Here is an 18,035-nt window from a genome sequence, read left to right as displayed (position 1 = left end):
TCCTAAATATTTTTTTTCAAAATCAGAATTAAAAAAACGATACTTTTATTTTAAGAAGTCATAATCTGCTAACAGTTTAATGCAATGAAAGCAAATCAAAGAACGTATCGGAAGCATAAGTATTGCAGTAACAAACCATGGACTTTAGCGTTATATTAGCACAAACTAGGCCTGTATGTTTTCTATGAAAATAGTAGGCAAGACCTATCAAAAATTGTTGTGTTTTAAAACGACAAAACAAACATTTGTTCCTTATAACATTGAAGAATGAAACCGTATTGGTTTTCTTTTTAAGTTCTTTCACTTTTGATTTATTCAGTTTGTATTTAGTAGATTTTGTATGTTTTGGCATAAATTGCCACTGTATTTAATACGATATTATCTTATTAAATATTTTTATAAAAACAAACTTTATTTGTTAAATTGAAACAAAAAATTTGCTGCACAGAGAAGGTTCAACAAAACAAATTTCCTATATTATTTTGTATAATTTCTTTGTAACTATCGAGATTATTATCCTAAATCTTCCTGTAATGTTTCATAAACTGCAAAAGATAAGATGCTGTGGCAAACAGATAAGTATACACATCTCATCACAAGAATATTTTGTTTTTACTGTTAGATTGAAATGAAAATGAAAATATTTGATTTTAGTTATGACATCTAAAACCAAGAATAATTGCTTTTCTCAAAAAAAAAATATACAAATCAATAATCTTAAAAACATATTTAATATAGATTTCGATCATTTAACAAATTTATTATAATAATTTAAACAGGTGCAAAAAATATTATACGTTTATTTATTATGATAATAGTAATAATAATTTATTTGTCAAAAACCTACTTACATAATAGGATGTTAAAATTTATTGTTTAATGTTTCGTATGTTAGCCATTTTCAATAGCATGCAAATCTTTGTAAGTAGTATTCATCAAACATTCATGAAACTAATAAATAAAATTAATTAATTACTCAATAAATAATTATTAATCAATAAATAAATTATATTGTACCTATCTTAAATAAAATTTGAAAAAAGATTCTATTAAAATATAGAAGACGAGCGGCTGTAGTTTTACCACAAAATGTGAATATAGATTTCTTCACATCACGTTTTCTAAAGGAAGAATCTTAAAAAAATGGCGTTATGTTCTTTAAATTAGGAAATAATCATATATCGGTAACTAACAATTTTTTTCTGGCTTCGCATAGTTTAATTATAAACGAAATACATGTTACACGCTTATAATGTAATATTCTGTATTTTTTGACAAACAAAAAATCTATCCACTTTATAATATTATTTTAGACAGTATTATAAATTATATGTGGTTTAGACAAGCAACTTTACATGAAATGAAGTCGTAATTTTTTTGCAAGCAAGAATGTTTTAAATATAACGTGATAATTAATGTTCAAGATCTACCTCGAGAGCTTATTAGCTGAGTTGCACTTATGGTACCTCGTAATCGACATTTCGAGTTTATCACTAATTAATAGATGAATGTTAAGAGCAAACCAATTCATATTACACTTGATTACAAACTTCAATCAAATGAAGTCGCTTTTGAGTGAATGATTGAACGACCAGATTCAACATTCTACTTCTTATAGGAACCGTCTCAAGTGATACCATCCCCCCTAGACACGATACAAACGAGTCTATGGCTAGAATCGCTTCGGTCATCGCTCCCATGTGAAAAACGAGACAGTGTATGTTGCCATCTCATTCTATTTTTTTTTATAAAACAGAATGGCAAACAAGCTGAGGGCCCACCTGATGGAAAGTGGCAACCGTCGCCTATAGACATGAGCAGTACCATGGACATAACAGAGTATACTGTTTCGCACATGATATCCCCCATGCGTTGCCATTCCTGAGGACTCAGGTGTTATTCTTTTGTACCCAGTAAATTCACGCCATATCCCACCCTTCAAACCGAAACACAGCCATGCAAACACAGTTGCTTCACGGTTGAAACATAAATGGGACAGAGGTAGCCAAGCAATCGACTTTTGTACAAAGTCTCCCTCTGGTCTATCTCATGGACTCGCTAGTAGTAACGATTCTATCAATAGATTCGTTTGTATTTTACTCAGAAAGGCAGAACCGCTAACATTGATGCAAGTTTAATTTATAAGTCGAAACAGCATTTTAACGCTCACATAAATTTACTCTTGAGACTGATTTATCAATATGAGTTTTAGGTTTATTTTATAAAAATCACATTCCATTGTACTCTTTCATGTCACAATAATTTCCAAACCGTCTGTTGAATGTAATCTTAAGAATCATTAAGCTTATTTAAAGCCTCTTACACGAGCGCTAAGTAGGTCAGTCGTAGCAGGATTATTTCCACAGAAAATATTTTCATTCTTATCTCAGAGTACGTAGGCTCGTCTTTATAAATACGGGAACATTTGTCAAGTTTAAACCAAATTATGTTGAAATTAATATAATATACTATTTAATTTACCTTTACAACATGGGTCGTGTATGTTTGACGGAATCATGAATCTTTCATTAACCGTAAGTTCGATCCCCGCATAATAAAAATATGTGTATTTACTATTAATTTGTTTTTCATAACATGTTTTATATACCTGATAATAATCATCTATACCTATAGTAAATAAAAATCTATTATAAATAGTATTAAATAGTACTAAAATCTGATTATATTTTTTTTTATTTTAAAATTAATAAGAAGAACTTAAGCAGTAAATTCCAGTATCTTTTTGAAACTCACGATCGTAATCTTCGTTCCAATAATACTCTCCAACTATCTTTCCCCTCTCACCGTACTGGTTACGCTTCAAACTCTTTTCTCTTACATTCTTCACGACTCTGGAACGCGCTTTCTGATGCCATTAAGAGACTACTGACTAAACCGTCTTTCAAAAAAAACGTTCACGCTCACTCTTTTACTTTATCCGAGCAGTAAGTGCTTTATATTATTCTCAATTTCGTGTATAATGTAGTATATGTGTAAGTATATTTGTTATTCATATATATTTATTCTTTTATATATGTAATTTTAGTGTGTATGTATATCAATAATTATAATAATTATATATATATATATATATATAATAATCAGTATTCTGACACTTCCCTATGGTTGACTGGGAGAGAATGCTTTTAACATTAAGTCCGCCATGTACACATATGTGTACTAATGAATAAATAAATAAGAATATTTTAATCTTTTGTACATTTAAATACATTTTTATCCGAGTTTATCCGTATTGTAGCTACAATTAATTCTCTGCAAATAACAACAATAATTGTTAAAATTACATTAGGATGAAGTTATTTATTTGATATGTTACAAATGATAACATATAGTATTTATAAATTTTAAAACATATATAAATTTTACTATATGCGGTGAAACAAAAAGGGTAACAGAAACATTCCCAAATCGAGTATTCATGGAATTGAATAACTTTCTCTCAGGGACATGAATCGAAACAACCTCTCATAATACTAAATAGACCACGTGACTACTCGGTTTATAATAAGGTAATTATAAAATGATTTATAATTATATACTTAAAAAGGAAAAGGGTAAAGAAAGCATACCGAAACCTATTATTCATAAAATAAAACAATTCTTAAAAACCACATTAAACGAAATATTTTTCATAATATTGTGTCGACCACGGTTTATAGGTTATTAAACATCATTATAATTTTTTTGTTCACAAACGTATTATATATCCTACTACAACAAAATCCTATAAAACGTATTTTATATACTATTATAAATCCTTATATAAAAGCGAAAGTTTGTAAGAATGGATGGATATTCATCATGGATGTATGTCCATCCATTCTTATTTTTATGCAATTATTATTAAATATTCTTGGTTTTTTTTAAGCAACTTGGAATAGCAAACAAGCTGTCACCTGTAGACATGAGCAAGACCATGGACATAACAGAGTATACTCTGTTATGTAACAGTATACTGTTTCGCCCATAATATCTTTCATGCGTTGCCATTCCTGAAAACTCAGGTGTTATTTCTCTGTACCCTGTAAATTCGCTGCCATATCCCACCCTTCAAACCGAAACACAGCCATGCAAACACATCCATGATGGAAATTACTCTTTCACACAAAAACAACAGAACGTATTTAAATGAAAATTGGTAAACGTGTACGTTATATCCTAACTTAGAACATAGGAGTTGTATTTTATATATTCATTAAGATATTAAGACAGACACAACCGCGAGATACAAATAGTATGTATAAATATGTGAAAAACTGTTTAATTTTATAATATGCTATTGGTACATTTTACATTTTTATACTCTTTATTAATATAATTTATAATTAAATAATGTTAATGACATCAGCCGTTAACTGTCCACTAAATATAGACCTGCCCCTTGGGGGGGTTTGCCAGTATTTGCCAAGCTTGATTGGCTGGATTGCAACAGTAGTTACATTTAGTGATATTTTAAAAGGAACGCTGCTACCCATCCTGTGATCAACATGGAAAAAGAATTGGTGGATTATTCCATGCTGGAACCACAATGTTGGTATAAATAATACAATAACTGTAAAAGATACAAGTATTAAACTTACCTAAATCTTCTGCGTCCTCCGTCCATTCACCGGTTCCCATCACCAGCACAGCTGACATTGTAGTCAGGAGCCATTGTTTCAGCAAACACCTCATCATTCTAACATTTACACACTTACTTATAGTACTTTTTCTTCTTCTTTCTACTTTGGCAACATTTCGTTCGATTACAAGTTCTACAATTAACTAAAGTTCCCCAATGTCCCGAAAGATTTTACGAGCATTTTAATTTCAATTAAGGTCACAAAACACAACTTTGAACAAAACAAGTTCCATTTCGTTCGCCCTTGTGCTACCTTCAGTATCTACTGTCGATTGTCGACATTTAATTTGATTCGATGAATTCTTTCATATGCTTTTGGATTTGTCACTGCGCGATTAATGTAACTGAATTGATTATTTTACTTTTTTACTGTTAATAAATGAAGCTACAAATTTCTATATTTAGACATAAGTTTATTAGTAGTCAGAACATGTTTTCCATCTAATTCTTGTCCTTTATTGTTAGTCTTTTATCTAGTTATTTCGCAGTTAAAATAGAATAATCTTAGTATTTCTTTTTCACATTACATCGGGAGTCTTATACGCTATCCTATACTGCTGGCTTTTTGGACACGGTTAAATATCGCAATGAATAATTCAGGAGTGTTTAGCGTCGCGTCGGTACGGCCCTGGCGACGGGACAGCCACCTGGAACAAAGTACATACTCCCTCATTAATGTCCAAACACAAGTACCTATATTTAGACAAGTCGTTGAACAAATTGGTGGGGAATTTATAATCAGTCTCGCCGCATGAATTACGGTATAGTCCCGAGTGTTGAAGGGATTATATTTGATACTATACTGTCCTTTACACGTCAAAATACATCGAGGTGCCCAGTTTCGACAACATTTTGCATACTTAATATCATTTTGCACGACAATATAATAACGAAGCTCTTGCATGTACAACATATAACAGACTAGTAAGTTCCTGCAATTTTGTTAGCCCAAGTAAATTAGAACACGTACTGGACTTATTATTTGTTGTCAACCATAGCCACTTTAGCTATGGTCGACAACAGACTAAGCTGTTATGTCAGGTAAACCTAAAATTTCATTAGCTAATAACAGACGAAAATACAACGACGTACTTGAGGCATAGAACATAGATATGATGGTATAAACGGAATTTTGAATTTAAAAAAGAAATACGTATTAAAAATATCTGCATTTTTCTATATTTAAAATAATAATTTCTTAAACTAATCCATATAAAGATACATTCGAGAGCATAAAAGTACATACAAAATATTCTTTTTGTATTTTTTTGTTAAAAACTTTTATATAAATACAAAAACTTCTACCTCACAGACGTACTAACGAGCCAACCGCAATATCTCGCTGCAATTCACTGTACTTAAGACACTTTTCTATTTTAAAAAGGGGATGCTTTAAGAAAAATATAACAAAAGCTTTCAAGGAGCAAATCCTTCATCAAAGGCGATTCAACGACCCGAAGCGAGTGCTCAGCGCTAATATAGTTTGAGACAACGTGCCTCTATTTCCTAGCTTTTAGAGGAACGCCACCTATGAAATGCGATGGCATGAAGTGTTTTATAAAATACATGTGCATATGTAATAATCCATGTCATGTACAATTCACGTGAAATGTGGTTTTAAAATAATATTGATTTAAAGACGTGAATAAATATTAGTGTAAGGATTGAGTCGATCACTTCTAGAACTTCATGACCTATAAAAAATTCGAAAGAATTTATATATCCTGCTACAATAATATAATATTATATATGTGAAAGTTTGAATGGTTGAAATGTTAGAAGGGGTTTGTCAGTCAGTCATGATCAATAGATTGTAATGAAATTTGGTACATAAATGGATTTTATTCTGCTATGTTATAATTTAACATATATTTAATACATTATATACTAATACACGCAGAAAAAGCCATAGGAAACAGATATATCTGTGGTTATTTGAAAAAAAAAATAAAAAATGTTTAAATAAATTTTTATACCTACTATTAAAAATAACAAACAAACCAACTACTTATCTAACGACAAATAACAAAAATTATATTAGGCAATTAGTACTGCTTTTATTGACTAGCCAGCAATAAAGTCACATGAAACGGTCTGTATTATGAATTTAAATAAAATGTACCTATATACCTACGGAACTTTCATGAATATCATATTCAAAATAAAACATAAGGTGTACGTACTCTAATAATATTTCATTGATTTCGCTTTTGGCGATACAACTTTTTTTTCCATTTTCGAGCTTTGTATTTCTACTTTATAAAGGAAAATTGTTTGATCTCTTCTAAGAAATTTGCCCTAAAAGCCTTGTTTATATTTTAGCCATATGAACGTTCACTTAAGAAATAAAACGGCTTTACAATGAGAAGTCTATACAGAGAGGAAAAATGAAAAAAGCACGAAGCGGATCCTATCATCGTAAAATATTTTCTTTGAAAGTATTTTGGGAGAATATGTATAATATGGTAGCGAAGGTTTAGGAATTCGTATCATACTGTCTTAGTTAGGGTTCCGTAGCCAAAGGGCATGAAAGCGGGACATTAAATTAAGCTTTAACTCAACGATACAAAGTAATACTTGATGCCTTATGTATAAACATAGACATAAGTTTATACAAGCTATTTCCCATAGCTTGGCTTAATCGAATCCGTTATCTCTCGTTCCGTTGAGATTTTGGGAAATCCCTTCTTAGCGCTACAAGTATTACACTATCAAATAATTCCCTTTGGAAAAACAACGAGCAGTTACGATCTATTCGTATAAAATTATAATCTGATCAATAAAATACAATAAGTATTTTAGAGTATAAAAAATTAAAGTACATAAAAATTCGGTTTGAAAATTGGACTTAAGTGTTAGAAAACTACAACAATAAAAATAAAAATAGATAGAAAAATTATAAGATCGTGGCACCTATTTTGAAGTAGTAATTTCGTCTAATAATATTTTATCCTGATCCTTATAATATTATAAATATGGAAATTTTTGATTGCAAAGTCACGATTTAGAGCCTGTACTATCATATATTTAAGTAAATTAAAAAAAAAAAGGGCATCCATTGCTCGACACATTATTTGTCATGTTGTCACTTCACATATCCAACATATCTCTCACGATGTAGACGAATGCTATGACACTTCATTTCTATAAAGGCCCATTTCTGTTTTATACATTGATACCTACTGTAATAAATTCTAAGTTTTATGCGTGTTTCCATTAAGTAACAAGATTCTATATATTTTTTTATATATATTTTTTTTTTATTTTATTACAAAATAATATTAGCTACTTGTAATAGATGATGACATTACCATCATTGCTGTGTAATCCCGGCATAGAATGGGCTACCCCTTCTTATCCCGTGGGTATCGTAAGATCCGACTAAGGAAACTTAATGCTCAAAGGGTGGGCAGCAGCGTCAAAGCTTAACTATGATTGCTAATTCGTCTGCTAAACATCGCAATTACTGGCAAAACTCTCCTTTTGCAAGAGGCCTATATTCATTCAAATCTGAATGAATGAAAGTAATATCGTCATAGAATTTCTTTTATTCATATCAAGATAGTGTTTAGTGTAAATTACTATAAATATTTTTGTAGTATTTGAGGATATCAAGTTACACTATTGAAGGTAACTAAATAAAAAATGTCATCTGGTCTGTAACCGGCCAGTAAACTAGTAACTGTAACCTTGCATTTTTATTTCGATTTCTCTGGACATACAGTACATTTTTATAATAAAATTATCCCATATTTATTAATTATCATAAAAACATAAGGAGAAAATGATATCACAACTTAACGAAACAACAAAAATTGAATTAATTAGCTTCCCAACTACGCCGACGATATGGACTTCCGTAAAATGGAAAATCATTCAATAAGATATTACATGTTATCTGCTTTGTGAATAATATAATGCATAATATAATTTCTTATAATAGTTAATCGATTAATAGATATTTATTTTTTTAAATAACATTATTGATCAAAATAAAATAAGGTACAAAAGTCAGGCTTAATGCTAGTGGCATTCTCTACCAGTCAAGCTTTGGGGTGAATTGTTAATTTAGAGATGTTTTTTTGTTGATTAAAACACCTGACTAGAATATAGCAAGTTGCATTTTTTCCATTTAACTAAAATATACAATTTGTTATTATGTTGTAAAAAGAAACAGTGACAATCAATAATTTGAATAACAAAACGTACATTTCCCTCAAGGGAAAAATTAAAAGCTTTTAAAATCATCTTAATTAAGATCTTAAACGGAATAAGAAATATATGAACCATCATGATACAACAAAAACAATAACAAAAGCGCAATTTACTATAATTGGACCGCAGATACAGACATGAATATCAAATACCATTGACATTACCGAAATGGTACATTAAACATCAAGATCAATCACATCTATTTTGACCAGAAGATTAAGGGTATTTTATCCATAATTCTATACTATTTTACCCTTCATAAACAAGTAAAGCTATTTAACAATAAAAATAGAGGTAACTTAGACGACATATTTGTATAAATCATCAATCATCCCCCAGAAATGCATACATTAGCAGAGAAAGACTCATGAAATTCGATTCAACAGTTTCACTGACTAGAAAAAGTGGTAGAGGGCACAGTTGTAAGCCGCCGGGCACGGCGTGCACTTCGTTACAAACTTTAAGGGATACTTAAACACCTCAAGTTGGTTTGGATTGTTATATTGTTTTAAGTGCAATTTAAAGTGCTGGAAACTTTTTAACTAATCCTCTGTACTCTTTCTTAAATGCTTGTACTTAAGTTAATAAATTAATCAAGTGGGAAAATTTGCACAAATATATAAGTTTGGTGCTTATAAATCAATATTTCTTAATTTTTTTTCATTCTTAACATTACAATAGGGTTTCCAAATGCAGTTTTTAATTATTACCCAAATATTGAGTATGTTTTTTCCGCATCGATACGATTTCCTATAGTTTCACCCAATTTCAAATTTGTGTCAATTTTGAATACGTTTTCCCATTAATCAAAAAGGATAAGAAAAAAAAATAACCGCTTCTATGTGTTTCTACTTTTGGCTTCCTTGTCTTTTCCTATCTTCTATTTTCAAAACTGCCTAAAAATTTACTCAAATTTCTCTAAGAATGTCATTACTCTGAAAATTCAGATATGGAATAATTTTTACCCAATCTTGCGAAAAAAATACCCAATCTGGTAATACTGCATTACAAATTATAACCAAGTAGTAACAATACCAAGTACTTACTATAATACTGTGGTACATGTAGTACTATGGACCACTCGGCAAATACATGCTACAATATAATGGGTATTGAGTTATTAAATCAACATGATAAAAGTGTTCTTCTTTTTTTTCTTATTTGGTAAACAAGCTGACGGCCTTCCTAATGGAAAATGGTAATTGTTGCGTACAGACGTAAACAGTACCATAGAGATCACAAAGCAAATATGACGCCCATGATATCCATCATGCATTGCCATACTTAAGAACTGTGGTGTTACTCTTCTTTCTCTCATCATTATAAATGACCATATACCTATTGTAACAGACAATTATGGTATCAGTATCATAAAAGTATTAAGTATTAGTAACAGGTATTGTATATTGTATTATAGTTATTATGGGGTTATAACATAGATATCAGAAGATTATTATTTTCCTTCTTATTGTTATAAATGTTAACGAAGTACTACAATAGGTATTAAGTTACTTAATGAATGTTATAAGATTGTTCTACTCACTCTTAATATTAGTAATACTAAACAATGTTTCCTCGATGTAACTTATAATAATTAAGATTGTATTTTACAAAAACTGACTTTAATTGTGCCAAATCCAATTGTTTTACTTTAAAAGCTACTGAATTGATTTTAACTAAATTTGTATGAAAACCAATGTGAAAGTATATCGTTTCAGATAAAAAAATTATCTACAACAGTTTATAACTGACGGAATCATGAAATAACAAACAAAAAAAAATACAACCGAACTGAGAACCTCCTTTTTTTTTAAGTCGATTGATAAAAGAAAAAATTATGCCATTAAAAAAAATTATAATGTAATAAAATTAAATGGCATAATTCCACCAATTTTCTGCTTATAAAACTTGAGCACTTTGGACAATAAGAAATACCGCAGCGAACACCTAAGGGCACAACAGCAAAGTTAATTACGCAATTTATTTAGGTATTCAAATTATTAGATGAATGACAATGTTTTTAGTTTAATCCTTATTTATTTATAAATACAATATAAATATAAAAATACAATTGAGTATCGAATAAACATAGTATAAATATAAATAATTTACAATCATATCAACTTCAAAATCCAAATAAGTCTCAGAATACGACTCAAAACAATAAGTACAATTATCAACTATATAATAAATATATTGTTTAGACTGGCAATTGAACCCGAAAACAAAAATATACAATTATATAGAAGAAGATAAAAAAAATATCCTTATAAAACATATAAAACAAATAATTAGTAAAAAGTATTAGTAAAACTTATTATTAAAATCTTCATTTTGAGTAACAAAATAATTCTACTTCAATAAAAAAAATAGTTTTTATTTGTGGAATAAAATATTAAATTTTTAATAAAAATTACATAAAACAGCAAAATTAGATAATTATTAATATAAGACCAACAAATGAGTAAACCCTATCAATTACAAAAATAATTATTAAAACTATTTCGTTTTTGTTATTTATACATTACATCTTCGCTAATTAGCGAAGATGTAATGTATAAATAACAAAAAAAAATTACAAGTCTACTTTATATTTTTATTATTATATTCTAGGTATCTCAGTAATATTCTAATAACTGTGTCGTGAAACAATAAAATTAGAAACAAAATATACTACAAATAAATATAATAGACGCAACTCCGTTTGTTATGAATCACTTTGATACAGGCCTATTTTTATGACATATCGTAGAACTTTTTGCTACGCCGCCATTAATCCTGTTTTAGGCACAAAATCCAGTCAACTTTGAATATGTAAACAGTCAAATTGTAAGGGATTTCACTGTTGTCTCCATGGAATAAAAATGGGCTTTATTTTATTTTGTGTATAGAATTTAAAGTAAGTATCCAATTATGAGTTTATTTTTATGAATTATTCTTGTTTTATCGACTCGAATGTTTCTATCAGATTGAATGCAAATTTTCTATAAAATGTTTCTCAAGAATAATTGTGATATTAATATTATACCTATGTATGTTCCAAATTAATTGTAGTAATTGAGTAATTGAATTATTAATTATTAAACTAACAATATATAATTATTACATTATTGTTTATTAGATAAATATTAGATAATTGAATTCTTTATTATTAGGTAATTAAAACTAATTTCGTTATTTAAAAATAAAACTCATTATTTTTTTTATTCTTACTGTTATTTATATATGTATTAGAAATGACCATAAAAACTTACTAATATTCATACGTAGCCCTTTTCTAACGATAATCAGCTCACCACTACAGTCCGACACTCGATCCGTACACAAGCATCATGCAAAACTTTGTAAGTGTAAATTTTAAAGTTTGACGTTTCCTGTGAACACGTGTTTTCGTTGAGCGTTCACACTCGTGTAACCGAGCGTAGGTCGCGCGAAGTACTGGGTTTCATGAATTTGTGTTCGTTCGCGTCGACGCCGTTAGGTACACCTTTCTGTTGGCGCTCGGAGTGGTTCGGCGGCCCTCGACTTGTTCCGTCAGGTGAGTTTGTAAACTTGAATTACGAAAATGTTGGATACGCCGTTATTGCATTATGCCAGCTTTTCTCTTATTTTTCTTTTAATTAACTTTATACAGCGTTTTCCGGGTTCATTTTCTTGTAGTATTGTACGAAAATGGCAAGAAGCGAGGTAATTAGATTAACTTGCTTGTATTAAATTTTTCACTATAATAAACAATATTTTTATTTAATCAGTTACCAAATGATTTTTATTGTTATATCCGTGATAATAAACGCTAAAGTACTGTATTAATAAAATCTTCTAAACTAACTTATGCAACTCTATGTGCGTAAAGTTTAGAATTGGATTTCTAACCCAATGACATAGACAACAATAAAATAGATTTTAGATGGTGATTCACAAAATTTTAAGTGAGTCCTATTAAAACACAACTATATATACTGCACCCAATTTTTTACAGCAATTTATGTAAAACCGAAACTAATATACAGCCAAATAATAATTCTAAATATTATTGTTTCTTAGCTTCTATTGCTCTTATAAAATTGTCTGATAACATTTTCTTCAGTATCTCCAATGTACAAACATCGTATAATTATAATGATTATATGTATATAGATATATGATTACATTCTAACTTTCACCTATAGTTGTATGTTTATAACATGAAATAGTACTCCAATAATGTAACCTCAAAACTTTCATGACTATCGCGGGATAAAAATATATATTTTTCCTGTCACTATGCTATTCACGTGAACTAGAGATATCAGGTCACATTCTACAGTATTCAAAGCACATATCTATATATTTTTGCTACACTTTGTTTGTAAAATAGACCTGTTACAAGACTGGAAACAATACTTACTAATATTATAAATGTGGGAAGAAGTTTGTTTGTTATGTAGGTTATATGTATGTATATATATATATATATATATATATATATATATATATATATATATATATATATATACAATTATCTAGCGAAACAAAATATAACATTTTATGAACTCTGCTAAATTTAAGTATAAAAGTTAACGACCAAGGTCGATTTATTAATCGTTGATTGGTTAAGTTCGCAATAAATTTCGTAGGTCATTGCCTAAGCTCTGAGATAGAAAATAAAGTCTAGCCTTTAATCATGTTTTTCTATGTAAATCTATCAATTAAAATTATATCTAAAATTGAAGACTTTAAAATTAGTGAATGTTTTAATTTAGATCACAATGATGATATTATAGTTATTGTTTTAAAAAATACAAAATGGTATTATAAAAAAGAATTCATGTATTTGTTTAAATAAGCTATATTATAGATATACATTTTATTATTGCATGGAGTATTGATTTTTCTTCTAATATAGCCCAGGTAGCTACTTAATAAAACTTTTAGATACATACAGATTTTACCTTCTGAATTATTATATTATTTATTACCTAAGAATATCTTTTACCAACAACAATAAATTTATTAAACTTATAATGCATTTTTATTATTGAAACTTTTACAATTTCTTAATAATTGAAAAATAACAAATTAAATTATAATAAAAATTTCACGTCAATTTTATAACGACAAATGTAATTAGTAAATATAATTACAATATCTTATTGATTTATAATAAATTAATAATTGATTTAAGAAAGTATAGCAGGAGGCGACCACGAAAAGTGATACGTGTTCGTAGTGTGTGGTGTAACATGATGATATATTTGCTTGCTTATATAACAACATGATAGCGTAATAGCCACTTTGAAGGAAAGTGTCTATGAAAAGGATACACATTAAATATTCATGTTGCCTTAAAACACAACACAAAGGAAAGCCAAAGAATTTTCATTCATCTGTCAAACGCTCTTCACACGCATTAGTTAGGTACTGGGAAATTCACGCGATCGTGTCGTAAGCGTAGGTATGCGTAGTTTTGTATTGCGTGTTATTTTTATTTACCTACTACAGTCGATATCAAAAGATTAAACCCCTTATTCATAAAAATGTCAAACGTCATAACTTATTTTGGATGTTGTACACTTTGTTCTATGATTCAGATTTAAAGGAAATACTAAGACACTAAAAATAGGTTTTTTTTTTATGTATTAGAGCTTTTGAGTTTTTATTAAGAACTGTATTTTATTTTAGTTATGTATCCATCTTTGAATAGAGTAAAACAAAGTAAAACAAATCTGTTTGTTTCTCTACTTATTTCATTTCATTTGTGCGGTGTCACAACAGATTTTGAATCAGTTTTCATTGTTATTAAGATATATTTAACAGAACGTTTGTATGTAAAATTTGCACCCGTACCAAAACCAGGACGAGTAGCTAGTAGGTTAAATTTTTTGTTTATTTTCATTTTTATAATCTACAGCAATGTTTTTCAATATGTGGGTCGCGCCCCCTGGGGGGTCGCGAAACCTCTATAGGCAGATCACAAAAATACCTCAGTAAAAAATACAGTTATAAATATTATCAAGAATAATTAAAACATTTGTATGTTAATACATATTAACAAAAAAAAAACATCGTCCATGCACAGATAAAAAAATTCACTTGACCTAAGAGAGTAATTTTGAAGAATTTCATTGTTTTTGCATAAAGAAACTTCAAAATTATTTTCTTGGATCAATATTTTTTGTCTTTTATCGGCATCAGATTTGTCTTAAATGGCGCATAAATCACGTTATCAATTTAGCGACGTATTTGATGTAAAAATATGCATTTAATTCTGTATTTATCCGAAATCTAATTATACAAATGCATAGAGATGTTGTATGGATTGAAGTATTCAGTCCCTACAACATCTTTGTAATATTATAAAAGACATAACAAAAAAGGGTCGGGTGTCACGAAATATTTTTTTCAAACTACGAGGATCGAGTCATTAAAAAGGTTGAAAAACACTGATCTACAGTATAGCTTTAGTGTTCTATTTAAAATCATAACTTTCAATGATAACTGTAATAACAAAGTAGCTGATTTTTTTTCTCATTATAAAATATTCCGCCGACTAAGTTTAAACGTTTAACCACAGATTTAAACACTCTCCCCTTTCGAAACGCCTTCCATTATGATGATAAAGTATAATATCATAACCTCAACATCACAACTATGTCGTAATAAACATTTGTTAACTGTTATTGTGAAACATAATTAGAAGAGAATGAATTGAAACCACCTTGAAGCCGACATATTAATATACTTATTTTATATAAAACTACATACCTCTATTAAAAACACTGAAATCGATTCGAAATAGACAAATAGATACTTTGGTGTATTTTAACAAATTATTACATATAACACTTTATAATTATATAGCAAAAATTGAGTGTCTATTTTGAAATACTTCAGCGAATTAAAGGAAGCCATATAATAAACAAGCAATTGATCTTCCAGAATGGTAATTAATGAGAAAATAAGTAATTCATAATGGAAGTTCTCAGTAATACTTATAATGTGTTTGACCTTTCACCTATCAAATTAGTATTCATGCACTGCTATATTGAACGTGAGGTTAAAATTCTCACTTAAGAATAGATTATTGGAACCCCGTAATCGTATAATTAATAGATAGAAAGAATAATATTAGAAACTAGATTTAATGAACAACTTTAATTCTATTGTAACTGAAAAACTAACCATATTAACTTAGGTATTTTAATTTAACTTTAAGAAACTTCTAACAATATGGCTTTAGTACTGTAGACTACATATTTAACCATGCAAATTTATCTACCGTAAAAATATTTTCGAAGTACATACATTATGTATACACACTGAAGTAACGTATTACAATCTGAAATCAACATCAAACATTCTACCAGCAGGTACTAAGTAAAACCATAAATAAATAAGTTACTAGAAATTGCTTCAAAGAAATATTTGAAAATTTAATAAACCACCTTTGGTCGGTAGTGAGGTAAAATGTAACTTTATTTAATGTTTTATACACAAACTAATTCAAAATCCTAATTTGTAAGTATTCATTTTTGTTACTGACTGTACGTGCGTGTTGAGTAAACCCATACTTAAAGCTAATTTTGACACGATATTTTTTCCAAATGCATACCTAGTCATAAAATTTATTTATATCAATTTTGGAAACGTTGTAATTGTGAATAGTCCGCAATTACATATTAGGTGTGAATAAATAAATCTTTATTGTTTTTGTCAGAAGCTCTACATAAATTGAACTTTCATTCTCCATCACAGAAAAACATGAATAAAAATTATATTTTACGAGTACTTCCAAAAGTCAATGACTTTAGTCTTGACAAATTAAACTGATGAATGAAACGACAAGATGTTTTGTAAACACTGAAGACTGAAAATATTTTAACTTGAATACGGAATCCTGTTGTAAACATGAGTTTTTACTTTGCTACATAGTTCTTTAGAAGGAAAAGAAAAACGGCAGTTGCAGCGGTCACAAAACCAATACGAGATCACATGCGAGTAAACCTATTGATTGCTAAAAGAATAATTAAAACCAGTTCAAAATCGAAGACGTATGCCATGATGACGTTGCTTAACATAACTCCAAAAATATACATGAAATATCTTATAAAAAAAAATGCTGTTTAGGAAATAATTTAAAAACAAACATGTAATTAATAGTTTTGATTCTTGATAGTAGGTATATAGTATTTCTAACAGTAGTTATAAATAGTAATATATTGAGTATGTGTCTGTGTTAAACAGGTTATTTCCACTCCAGATTAGATGAAATCTAAATCAAATTTGTTAGAACAATGGTCGTCGCATATTACTTTATAATGTTTTTAATTGATAAAAGACCACCTTCAAACCTCAACGACCGAAATTTAATAAGACAAACTCCGAAAGTGTCGAAAAGTCAACCCAATTTAAGAAACCAACTTTTCTAAACTGTCCTGACTTTTCGAGACCAATTAGCTGAGTCAATTTAGAAAAGTAAATACCTATTATTAAAGACTTCGAAGGTCATAAATATAAGTCATAAATTTATCAAAAAAAATATATTAAAAACTGGTTATTTGATTAGAATTATTTTTTTATTTCTGCTACCATTAGTATGTATGTGACTGCTAACACTCGAAGATTGTTAACTACTATTACAATCAGAAGTTCCACAACCTTCCATATTAGCCATCAATCTCCGACTGCTATTTTGTTCGCGCACGTTTTGCAACACGCTTCTAAAAGAGGCATTTTCAGGCAAGTTTTTAGGTTTAGGAACCTAACTGCGCATAACGAAGGAACGGTTAACACTAGGCTCCGATCAGCGATTTAAGTAAAATCAGTGATATCAACTTCCGCAAGGAAACACCTATGTAGTTAAGTAAAATATAAGATTAAAAACTCAGACCTCCACTTAGAAAGTATGTATTTAAACGTACTGTCACTAGTGATAGATTTATATGTGAGTTTCGGGTACCTCCCTCAACAAATTTTCCCGTGAAATAACAATAGATGCATAGTTATGTTTCTGACTAAAATCCAATGCAGAGGTTCGGAATCATTAACTTAAGTATAGTCAACTATTAAAATAGAGAAAAGTGGAAGGATTGGAGAAAAGTACCTAGGTAGTAGAACTATCGTGTTAAAAATAAATAAAAAATTATTCTAAGTACTCCGATTCGCTCAGCGAGCTTGGTAAGGGCTATGCTCTTAATTT

The 18,035-nt window shown here is 29.0% G+C and overlaps 1 protein-coding gene across 1 annotated transcript in view; it reads right to left on the bottom strand.

Annotated features, from left to right (window-relative positions):
- LOC113519691 (neural cell adhesion molecule 1-like) overlaps positions 1-12,324 on the bottom strand; it is a 150,789-nt gene extending 138,465 nt beyond the window's left edge. Inside the window, exons 1-2 of the mRNA XM_026904861.3 lie at positions 12,112-12,324; positions 4,602-5,289 (exon numbers count right to left, since the gene is read on the bottom strand). Coding sequence (XP_026760662.2) covers positions 4,602-4,698 — 97 coding nt within the window. The 5' untranslated portion in view covers positions 4,699-5,289; positions 12,112-12,324. The remainder of the gene's footprint in view (positions 1-4,601; positions 5,290-12,111) is intronic.
- Positions 12,325-18,035: the final 5,711 nt, after the last annotated feature.

Source organism: Galleria mellonella, unplaced genomic scaffold (assembly GCF_026898425.1).
Source record: "Galleria mellonella isolate WM207_F2 unplaced genomic scaffold, CSIRO_AGI_GalMel_v1 utg65, whole genome shotgun sequence".
Classification (NCBI taxonomy): Eukaryota; Metazoa; Arthropoda; class Insecta; order Lepidoptera; family Pyralidae; genus Galleria; species Galleria mellonella.
The sequence above is the reverse complement of the archived record's forward strand: the minus strand, read 5'-3'. Positions and strand labels throughout refer to the sequence as shown.